At 45.1% G+C, this 12,234-nt stretch overlaps 1 protein-coding gene across 2 annotated transcripts in view; it reads right to left on the reverse strand.

The window, feature by feature from the left end:
• NRG2 (neuregulin 2) overlaps positions 1-12,234 on the reverse strand; it is an 83,753-nt gene that overhangs the window by 60,501 nt on the left and 11,018 nt on the right. Inside the window, exon 2 of one of the 2 annotated variants that reach the window (XM_021410367.1) lies at positions 4,182-4,309. The exons of the other annotated variant lie outside the window; for it this stretch is intronic. Within the exon in view, the coding sequence (XP_021266042.1) occupies positions 4,182-4,251 (70 nt within the window). The 5' untranslated portion in view covers positions 4,252-4,309. The remainder of the gene's footprint in view (positions 1-4,181; positions 4,310-12,234) is intronic. 2 annotated transcript variants of the gene reach the window in all.

The following is a 12,234-nucleotide window of genomic DNA, read 5'->3' on the forward strand; positions in this document are numbered from 1 at the left end:
GAAGAAGGACGGGGAGGGCTGCATGTGTTAATGGGGCAGAAACAGCAGAAAAAAGTCCATAAACAGCTACAGGCATTTGCTTTAGGCTGAACACCGGTCTTGTACCGCTTCCCAGGCCACTGCGCTTTGGCACAGAGAAAGAGAATTCAGAATAAAACAAATCTCAGCTTTCCCCAAATTTCAGAAGTTCTGCGAAACTCTGAGGTGCTGTGGGTTTTGCAAAGCCAATATCCCTGATCCTTGCCTGGAAACAGGTTGCCCAAAAGAACAGGAAGGCAATGAATGAAGAAGAGAGCTTGTCTCTTCTCAGAACACTATGCACAGAGAATCAGGAAGGTAAACAGGACCTTGTTTTTATAGGGGTCATTTTGGGGAATAGAGAAATAGGCTGTCAAATATTTATTCTGTCTAAATGTGTGTGTCGGTTGGCTGCTATTGTATACTGAGGTCATCGTGTTCCATGCCAACTGCATGCTTTAAATACTGGCAAGGTCTTGACCTTGGCATTGGTGCATCTGCTTCACATTAGTTCCAGGCTGGCGGTCTGCAGCATTATGAAGCAGGCAGCATGGTCTGGGAGAAAGATGGGCCAACCCTGACCCCCTCCAGAGAAAATGCTGCCAAGAGCAGTGCAAAGCCCCAGAACCCAAGACCACTGAAGGATGAGGCCAAGGAGGAGCAAGAAACCTTCCAAGATCTCTGTTTCCCAGTTTCTTCCCACCTGCATGAAATACATCTCATCCAAACCTATGCAGGGCTCTCTTGCACCTTCTGCTCTTGGCCACCGGTGATAACTTGCACAACATTCCCCAACAGGCAGGCCCACAGAGAAACAGAAATCCTCACTTACAGCCATTAGCTGATGATGAGTCTGCTGAATGCCAGCCCAAGATCTTCCCCTGCTTTTTGTTCTTATTGTTTAAACTGCAGCCCTTCCTCCTAACCTGAACTGCTCCAACTTTGGCTTGCCGCCAACAGATCTTTCTCTGGTAAATTTGAATCCCATCTAGCAACTAGAAACCTCTTCCCTTTTTAGGTACATGTAAACTATGAATTAATCACCTTTCAACCTTCTCCACCAGTAAACTAAAGTAGCTTGAGAGACTAAGGCAGCACGCTAATACTGGAGTATGTCAAAGAATGTTTTAAATTTTGGTTCGCTTCCAGCTTTAGTATCTAACCATTTCCTCTCTCTGCCCCATCCAAACCACAAAGCTGAAGCTCACAAAGTTGTGAGCTTGGTTCAAACTTATGTGAGGATTAAAAGTGCCCCTTTTCTTAGTGCTCTGAGCATTTTGGGTCAGTTTGCCTTTTCAAACACATTGGAAAAAGCGAGTCAAGACAACATGCTATGCCTGGCAGTCTCAGTAATATTCAAAGGGAGGTCCAAGTCCACTAACCCGTTTCCACCAGCTGCCAGCTTCCCAGACCCCTCTGCACAGGTTACTGCTGCTCCAGTGCAGCCACCACCGATTCAGGCAGGCTCATAACACTGACTCATGTCCACCCCCTTCAACACCTCATCATCTGAATCTCACAGTTCTGCTCTGCTGATTCCCGATGTCCTCCACACGTAGGTTAGCAGCACACACCATGCAGTCACCACTGCCTCTGGTTGTGGTTGTTCTTGTTCAACTGTAGCTACAGGTAGCTTTGGGCAAACATTTAGGATCCATATCTCTGGCCACCCTGCAATCCAGTCAACCCCTCCTCTACCCAAATTCAAGTCTCTTCTCTGTGGAGAAGGGTACCCATGCCAAGGGTATGGCATGCTGCAGAAAGGAAGATTAAATCATAGTAGAGCCGGGAACAACAACAAATACAGATTTTCGATGGGTTTTGCTCACTCCGAAGTCAGATGAAACCCAAACAATCATAAAATAGCCTATGCTATCATGTAGGCCATAGGAACTAAATTAACCCTAAAAGTGCAAGGATCCACATCAACAAATGCACACCATTCCTCAACCTGTTTCAACAGAAATTTTCCATTAAGAGGCCATTCCAGGAGAGGTTTGCCTGCTGACAGCAGTCCTGGAGCCTACCGCTCCAGGAGAGGAGAGGGTTACAAAAGTCTAAAAACTGAGCCCTAAATTGCATGACACTAATTGCTTGAACACTCACCTTACAAGGGCTTCTATCTGCACAGTGCTTTAACTAATTCACTTTTGATTATATGATACTACATTGAAGTACCTTGATGATAACAACACCTCTTTCACTCCTGGTACCTGGAGTATGCCTGAAAGCACCTTCAGCGCCTGAACTCAAAACATAATTAATCATAAATGGGCAGAGTGCCTGAAAAGATTCCAACAATGGAACAGTAACAAGCCACATCCCACCCACAAAGCATCCTATATAAACAACCCTTCAGCAGCATAAAGCAGAAGCAATTAGTCCCAGGAAGGGTGCTCAGTGAATTCTTTCAGAGCCAGCAACGCTAGCCGCAACCACTGCTTCAAGAGTTGCATCTTGCTCACTGTGGGAGATCCCAAAGACCAGGCAATCTACAGACACATCTGGGATCTCCAGGTAATAGACATCATGAGTAGATGTGACTTGTCTTCCTGTCCTCCTCCAGAGGGTGAGGTGCCAACCACTGGAGGCTTCCTGAGACGTTGGCACCAGGACTGCTCTTCCATGCAGGTGTCAGGGCTTCCAGCTTCTCAGTTACTGTGCTGAGGTGGAGAAGCTGCAGGTCAAGCAATTTCTCCAAGGGTCTGCGCTCTCAGTTCTCAACAGGGAAATCCTAAATGATGCTTTAGGCAGAGTCAAGGCTTCCATGTTCCTTGCCATTGAGAGATAAGATCTGGAAGCATGACACCAGTCCAAACCCTGCTTCAGAGCCTGTTGTTCCCTGGGGTCCTTCTGGAGAGGCTCCATCACTCTCCTGCTCTCAAAAGTACAGGCTTTCCCCTTTAGCAGGGCACATCATATGAGAGAGCATCAGTGTTCTCCCAGATGGAAAATTTCAGAATTCATCCTCCCATGGGAAATAATTTGCAGCCTCAAATCATTCCAAATTCAATTACAGAAACTTTTGCAAAGATGGCATTCCTCACCAAACAGAGATTTTCCATTTCTATCATCATTACTACAAGGTATGCCCCTGGCACAGTGGTTCCCCATGCATGTCTGAAGACCAGAATGGTGTTTGGTGGGTCAGCACCCCCTATGCTGGGTGAATACACTGGGCTAATACGTCTTCCCGACTAACGTAGCCCAGCTGCTTCTGGGTGTTTGCTTTGTCTATTGCTTTTATCAAAGGTGATGCTCCTTTGGTCCATGTCTGCTCTAACCTTCATTTGACAAGGAGACAAAAGTGAATCTCACTAGCAGAAGCTCCTGCCCACACTGATTCTTTGACTGCTTCATCACTGGCTGCAAACACTCCTTGTCAAACAGGGACCTGCTCTGAAGAAAGCTCCCTCCAGTCAGAAAGAACAAAAACATGAAGTCCACTTGAAAAACAAACAAACAAAAAAACACATCAGCTCAGTGCTGCAAAAGTTTGCCATGTCAGAAACATAGGCGGTAGCAAAATCACTTGGCTGGCACAACCTCCACAAGTCACCTTACAGTACAGAGCTTGTTCAAGGGAACCCCCACATGCCACTGTTACATCGCCTCCTTCTACCCTCTGCTGCTACCTGCCAGTGGGTAATTACAGGCTTCGCATCGGGAATATAAAACATAATAGTGTCTGTAATATGCCTGTAGCTTTAGGCAATTTATATTTTCAGTTTATGCAAGAAGGATGGTCAGAACTTCTCACAGCTGTTAATGTAACTGCCTTTGCACACTGCAGCAGCTTACTGGGGTCACCGCAGCCCTGGGCAGGGGTATGTACCACATAAACAACAACGTAAATTTCTGAGGGGCAACATTATGCTGTAGCCACTATTAGGCCTTTTAATTAACACACAGTTGAGTTTCTCTTTTACCAGGTGTGTGACAGTTGGGACTCTACTGTGGCACCCAACATGAGATGACATGGCTCACTTTGAGCACCTACACCTCACCTTCACTGCCCGTGGGTCCTTCAGTGCTGTAACTGCAAAGATACAGCGTCCAGCCAGGGTAGATAACCCAAAGCTCTCCAAGGACACAGTTCCTAGCACTCACCATGCTGCGGTGCCCTTCCCATTGAGGTATGCCAGCAGAAGTCAGGGACATACCTTTGTGTTCCTGGGAATAGTCCCACTGCCAGCTGGAGATGCTAGACAGGGCAACGCATGCGCAGTTCATCTGGGTCCTAGAGGCTCTGCTGAGGGCATCCAGCCAGCTGACTGACGGGGAACAGACGCTGATGTGGAGAGAACCCAAATGACTGAAAGTGTGAACATGCTGAAATGACTGAACTCTGCAGAGTTGGTGTGGGAATGAAGCTTGGAAACCTTGCTGGTGCCAGAACGGCTGCATTATTCCTCCCTGCACGCCTCATAGCATCCCTAGCATACAAGTTTTTTCCCTTAACTGGATTCCCCTCGTGCTCTTTGTCCCAAGGAAAACTGACTATAATGCCAATCTGCACCACTACATACATTTCAAACTGTGAGTTACAACAATCAGTATTTTATGACCATTCTTATCAGCCAAGGAACATTGACTAGAAAGTTACAAGAGGGCTTGCTGGCTAAGGTTCATTCTCTATAGAATCCCTCCGGCAGCTTAAACCACAGGGAAGCATCCCACAAAGCTTGCAAGTTCACTTTCCTCTCACAAATTCTGGTTCCACTTACATATATGAGCAAATGATAAATTCCTCTTCCTCCATCTTTGCTCACACTTTATATTTAGTCATTCTTCCTTCAAGTGAAAGTTTTGAAATTGGTGTATGAATTGGCCCAGGATCTTCAACTGAAATCTCAGCTTCACTGAAATTAATGAGCATCTGGCCACTGGGCAAGGGTGTATTTCTAGTAGCCAGGCTGTTCACCCAACTTGCACAAGCAGCGAGGGTGTGCTTCTACCATGCAGTGGTCAGAAGTGATGGAGGTGCACATGCACATGCCCACTTGAACGCTTACCTGAACAGTGCAGCAGCTACAGGGAATGCATGTACAAACATCCAGTACTAAAATCCAGGGCTGAGTGCTTGGATTTGCCAAACCTAGTACTCTACGAACACTAGCTGGTTTGCAAACAATGTAATTGGAGTAGAATTGCTATTGTGTGTGTTTGTTTTGAATATTTTTGGCCAGGAAGTTGTCCTGGAGGTATAGTTGAGCATAAGTGGTCTGATGGAAAAATGTCATTCATTCTGTTCCTATTAAAACCAAAAACAATAGCCACACAAAGACAGCAGCGACAATTTCTGCTCTTCATGCCTCTAACAATGTGTTTTCAACCCTAAAGGCAACATCTTGTTTGTACCCAATTGATTCTGGGATCATATTTTATATAATCAAATATATCGTTAAACAAAGATATATTTTATGAACAGCTCAATTTCCAGATGACCTTGGAAACAGCAATTCATAAAATACAGCTTTATCTCTATCTTCTAGATCAGCTTGAAAAATGGCCCACCCATACTCTATGGGCCTCCAGTCAAGACCTAGCGAACAAACAAATTAGCCAAAGTACCTAAAACTTTAAAATAGATTAATTCTGTGTTTCTGCCATTGAATAATAAGCATAAACTCTTTGCCTTGGTACCCTGCAAAGGACCTGGGTGGCATCCATCATCTTTCAGTCACCAAAGGAAAGTGTAACACTCATCTCAGGAGACAAAACAGTCTAAGTTAGCAAAAAAACCAACCATTTCATGAAATGGTTATCATGAAATCTGTACATGAAACCATATATATCTCCCTTACAGTAACAGCAAAGCTGAGGACTATGTTTCAGGTTACAGGGAAGGATCTGCTGACTTAAAATGGCCATTAGTGGAATGTCATCAGTATTAGAAAAGGATAAAAAAAACCCACCTTATTTGGTGTTTTACAGTGCTAACAGCCACAAAAGTGCTTCTTCAAAGTATGGAAAAGAGCAAAAAAAACCTAACAGCCTTTAGCAAAGTGAAACCCTTTCAACAGGGACTATCTGCACCACCTGGGCTCTACCAATGACAAGAGGACAGAAGATACACCATCGTGGACTTGTGGGAGCCCTGCAGCTAAACTTGCAAAAGCAAGAGCACAGAACACCCCCAAACGCCACCACCAATTCCTGCAGGTAAACCAGCAAGAAGGGCCACTACAGGCACATAAATGCAGATGAATTTCCAAATGAGGCAGAAAGTTTACCAACAACTGCATGTTTTCATTGTCTTCTTCTGCCCTTTCTGTCTGTATAGTCCAGTCTCATGCCACCACATTTAGATGTAAAAACGAAACACCAAGGATGCATTATTAGCCTTAGGTAGCACAGCACACCTGGACATCTTTCTCATCCCTTCTCAGTATCTTATACTAAAAGAGAATGAGGGTCCCAGAAGTGTTAAATCACTGAGATGTGAAGCGTGAGGTCAGGAGGACCACGCAGCATGCAGCACCATCTGCAGCACCTGACTGCGGAGGAACTGTTCAAATTCATCCTCACCAGCACTGCCCCAGCACATAATTCCTGCCGCCTGCGCTGTCTGGGGAGATTTACTGGGCACAGTCCATTTTAACAAGCATTTTCAAATAGGTTTAACGTGTGCATGTGAGCAGATCCCAAAACTTGGGACCACCATTAACAATGACGTTAATGCAGCTCAGGCAGTAGTGAAGGTGAGATGGAGCGCCCCAGCATGCAATGATTTCACACTCCCCTAAAAATCATGGACCAGGGAACATCCCAGAGTTTCATACAAGACCAGGTGGAAATGCTGCACCTTCAAAAACAGAACAAGTACCTTAATGACTGGACAAGATAAATTCGATTAGTGGTTTCTAACATCGGGGTGGGGGAAAATTTTAACCTTAAACCTGTAAAATTATATTCACTACCATTCCGTGACAAAATTCAACCACTTGCTGTCTTAATTACAAATATTTTTTTTCCATGTCTCTGCTTACTTTGTAAGTTTACCATTGTCTCTGGTAGGGTTTTAACAAATCCACCAGAGGGTATTTCCAAAACAGAAAGCTGTGTTTTTATCGGGATCTCCCCACAACTCCAGGGCTCATATTAAAGACTTGTTTGTTTTTTGTACTGTTATATTAGAAAGATGAAAAGTTTTTCTATTAGTTAAAAAAATGCTTTAAAGCACTGAAGCATTTGTACCAAGAGAACCTCAGACAGTAACCACAGGTCTGTTTTTCATTCGAATGCAGGAGAAGGAATAAAGATCATCCCTGAGACAGCATTTCCGAGGCAGACAGATAAGTACGTGTCCAAATCCCACCAAATGCGGATGGAATTACCGCCCTGTATTATAAAATTCTCCTATTGCCCAGGACGCTGTGGGTCCCTGCCACTGCTGGAGCAGCAGCCTGTGCCAGGCCAAGCTCTGCTCTCTTCCCATGCATTGACCTCTGTGCTGCAGCCAGCGGCACCATGTGCAGCAGAGAACCTGACCCATAGCATGGAGCTGGTCCTGCTCTGTGCCTGCAGCACCGCACGCTTGCTGGGCTGGGGAGTGACCGAGCCCTGCGGAGAGGGGCCACCCTCCTCCATGGGCTGCAGTTGTAATTCCGTCTGGGACTCTGGGCACTGCCCAGTGGAGACACTAACACAGCGTGTCTCCTGCCTTGTCCAGAGTGTGGCTTCCCAGCATTGTTCTGAATAGCTCTGGACCCCCACTGAAGCACAGCAATGGGTGGCTTCCACTGAAATGTCCCCCAACCAGGCTGATTTACAGCTGTCAGGAGTCTCAAGGATGTCAGCTCTTCCTGATTAATTTTTTTATCCTTATTTTCCCTCTTTTTATATTTGAATATTGCTTATTGCAATGTTCTTCAGAACTACTCTCTGGAAAGCCATGCTGGCTCATTTTTGGCTTGTAAATTGCTCATGAGCAGTTTGTGGCTTGTGTTTAAAAAAAAAATCAAGCAACTCTGACTCATTTTGGTCGGATAAAGAGATTTTGCGGCCTCCATCAATTCTAGTCCTTGACAGCAGTGACAGAGCTCTTATTATCACAAACATACAGTTGCAATTTTAAAATTTGCTTCCTGTGACTCTTCGTTAATATTTAATCAACAGTTTCTGCTTCCACAAACATTTCTGGCAGAAAGTCAATTTTATAGAATATTCACGGACAATAAATAGGTAAAATGAATTTGAGCATCTGATATGAGCAAATTTTTGCTGGTTGTCAGCTACTGCATTGAAGGTTTCGGGAAAAGCCGCAAAGCAAGGGGTGACACAAATCATTCTCTAGGAGATATTGCAGAGTACTAGCAAACAAAAACGAGGACCAGTGATGCAGCAAGACACGGGTAAACAGAAGACAATAGGTAACATGATGGTGGCCTTGGCAGAAAGCTTTCTGAGTATAAAATGGATAAGGATTTACTGGACTCACTTTACATCTAGCTGCAGATCATAAGGAGGGAACTTTCGCCAAACTTGCCAACAGATCCTGAATAACACAAACATCTTAAGGTGAAAACCAGAATTCTGAACAAAAGATGATGTTGAGCAAAAAGTTATTAATAGTGCTGGGTTTTATCCCAGAAATATTGCGTAAAGTAGGACAATTCACATCCCTTCTCTGTGCTGCCATTTCCTCTCTCAAAGATCCCACTTAATATATTTGGGGCAGGGACTGTCTCTTGCTATGACTCTGTGCTGTGAATAGCACAAAGGGAACAATGCTGCAGTTGGGACCTCTGGATGCCACCACAAACACCAATTATAAGCAGCAGTGACAACAAGTGGAAGGAGTTTGGGATCCAAGGAAGACCTAAGAAAAGACAGGGCACAATGTGGAATTCATCATGTATTATAAACATGGATGGTTCTCATCTCCATACAAAAGTGACAGGGAAAATCAAGGAAGCAGCTGAGCTGGACAACAGAGAAGACTCTGCCCGGACAGTCCATCTTAAGCAAAACTCCTCCAGATCTGCTCCTTCCCTTCTGCACTCTGACTGCTCCTCCCTTTCACCATCTCCCTAAGCTATCCTTCAATATCATCTTTAATAGCAGAGGAATGCAATCACCTAGAAGCCCCAGAAGGGGATGTTCAGGGGTCTGAAAAGCAATATGAAAAACCTGATGGAAAGAGCGGGATCTCTGTTGCTGGAAACATTTTGTAGGAAACTGTCCGTCTAAATGCCCTGGGCAAGCAACTTTTTGATAAACATGTAAGAGATGCAGTGTTGCTGAGGAACTGTCCTGGTAAGGCCTGGATGGACCTTTACCATCTTCAGAATCCACAGAACCAAACCCCAAAAGCCCAGAAACAGGGTTCAGGTGGACAACAAATGACAGGGTTGGAAGAACAAGGCTGGAAGAAACCTGCAGAAGTTAAGTAATCCACATCCCTGCCCTGAGGTAGGATCAGCCCTGCAACATCCACTCAACCCACCAGGATCCAGACACATAAACAGTCTGGCACTACTCATCTACACTGCACCTTGCAGAGTGTCCCAGGGTGACCTCAAGTGTCCCATCCTCACAGCTTCTCCAAAAGGCAACACTAGGTCCCCTTTGGGAGTAGGCCCACAGCCCCTGAAAGAAAGTCTGTCAGCACAAGGGTGTACTAATTGGCAGGTGGAGAACGCAGCCACGATATCACTATTGTGACCAGTGAAGCTAAATCGCTCTTCACATGTAAAATAAATGTTTCACTGACTCCCAAAGATGTAGTCCAACTCTTTGCCTTTCAGTCCTTTACGCTTCTTTCTGTTTTCTTCTTGTCCATGCCAGCTACCACTAATCACAGGCAATTTAACCAAAATCATTCATTTTTGCCCTTCCAATCTCAATTCACCTTGGTTGTGAGATACATGATTTGTTTTTTTCTTTGCTTCGCAAAATCAATGACCTTGAAAACCTTCAGCAGTGCTCTTAAGGCCCAGCTTCACTCTCATTTCTGTAAAGGCTGGTCACCTTCCACACCTCACTGAAGCAGTCCAAGCATCTTTGCCCTCCTGAAATTGAGACCTTGAGCCAAGTGTGACCGAAAATCATATCGGTCTCCTGCAGCAGGCAAAGGCCAAGAGAAGTGTGCATGTTTGGGAGGACTGGTACTGGCTGTGGAGGGCACTAAGGGAGATGCTGGATGGGGCAGTGCAACCAAGAAGGTGAGAGCCTGCTGCTCTGTTTTTCCTTTTGCTGTTTCTACTTTTGGTGGTCCCTTCAGTCTCATTGACCCGTGCAATGAGGGGCAAGCCTAGCCTTGTCATGAGGAGAGCCAAGAGCCACTCACTCCTTTATTATTTTGCCTAGAGCCCACATGCCCAAGTAGACTGCTGAAGAACAGCAAACTGTCATCCCTTCCATTCTGCCTCTCCTACAAAAGCCAGACCCAGAAGGGAACCATGATCCTATTCCAGAACAGCCTCTTCATGAGCCACAGAGAAAAGAAGTGCAGGCAAGAGTGATAGGAGCATCAGGCTGCGTTCTTTTATGAACAGCTTCATAGCCTCCATATCGCTACAACCAGCCAAAGCTACTACACACGTGGGCACAATTATTCTCTGACCACCAAGAAAGAATCTCACCAAATTTACCACAGTTGCTAACACTTGACCCATTGGACTATGTTCCTCTACACATTCAAAATCTAACATAGATGATGAATATTAAATTTCCCACACCTTCCCACAGCAAGAAGGGATGAAGTCTCTACCATAGACCAGCTTTTATAGTGGCATTTGCGAGCAAGGACCAACATCAGCATTTACCTGGGTCTCATACTGGAAGCTGGGGCACCACAAAGACTGAACATCACAGTTAAGAGCAGCCCACTCTATTATGCTTTTCATCGCATTTCTAAAACAGGCACCCCTCCCTCTGTAATTTGGTGGTAAATAAATGTCTGGTCAAAATACCAGATAATTAACTGGGAGCGTCTTTGTGAACACGAATGAGAGCTCAACAGACACCTCAGAAAGGATCCCACACCAGCTATGCCATATGATGGATGTTCTGAAAAACCTTCCCAGATACCTAAAGATGAACTGATCCAGCTTCACAAAAACACCCACAGACTCCTCTTAATTTCTGTAAGAGCCCCTTGGAGACACAGAGGAGGTTAACTATGCACAGTTCATCAAGAAGGGCAGCAATTGGCAAGATTAGCTCCCAACACTGTGCTCTCCTTCACTCCCTTGACAATTTGACAACTGCTGTTTATCCTAATCCATTGTTCATGGTCCTCCACCCAGTTAACAGCCCATGTGATGCTCTCCTGTCCCTACCAACTGGAATTAATTTGGGGTGATAGGATTTTATGAAGTGCTCAGTATCTGAAGGCTTCACTACATTCTAAATACTGCACGATATTACCTGCTTTTATACAGATATTTTGGCAATTTATCAGGCATCCAGAGTAAACAAGCAAGCCATCATGTCTTTCTGGGGCAGTTGGCATGTAATTCTTGGCTAATTCTATGATCCTCTGAATAACCAGGTGGCTTTGAGAGAGAGGTATTGATCAGTAAGGACTGTTTATCAACATAAACATTATTCATGCAGAATTCCCCTTTACATCTAACTTTTCTTGTAAAGTTAATACTGCTACAAGGCTCAGCTGAACTTAGGTCAAGAAAATATGGCTTTTGAAAGACTTCCAATGGTTCATTTGCAATAAATGGCTGAGGAATAAATCATTTCAGCTGTGTTGAGTCCTCAAGCAGCCAGCTCTATTAGGAGAGAGAGCTCTGGGCAACTCCAGCAGTGAAGAACAGGATGGGGCTTCAGTGATGCATGGGGACTCGTGACAGATACAGAATGCAGCCCGGAAAGACCACCGTGCTGCCGAGAGTCTGCCATGCTGGGTGAGACCTCGCTCCTCGCTAGACAGGGACCTCTGCTTCACGGCAGCAAGTATCACTTACTTCTCTTGAATAACTTCCCAGTAGGGAAGTCTTCTGCATTCTCTCAAGGACAGAGTTGTTGTTTCTACCCTGATGCCCAGAGGCTTATAACCCCCCATGCATTTTTACCCTAGTTAATCCAGCTAACAGCACGCCCATGCTTCATACAAAAGTCTTGCCCTTTCTGCCAGTCTCGCTATGCCTCGTTTGCGTGACTTGCCATGTCCCTTTGCCTTCTAGAGACCTCAAGTTTCAACCCTGTGGAATATAAGTTGTTTGCAGGGTCCCCTCCCCCACTCCCAAATGCAAA

This window comes from Numida meleagris, chromosome 12 (genome assembly GCF_002078875.1).
Source record: "Numida meleagris isolate 19003 breed g44 Domestic line chromosome 12, NumMel1.0, whole genome shotgun sequence".
NCBI lineage: Eukaryota > Metazoa > Chordata > Aves > Galliformes > Numididae > Numida > Numida meleagris.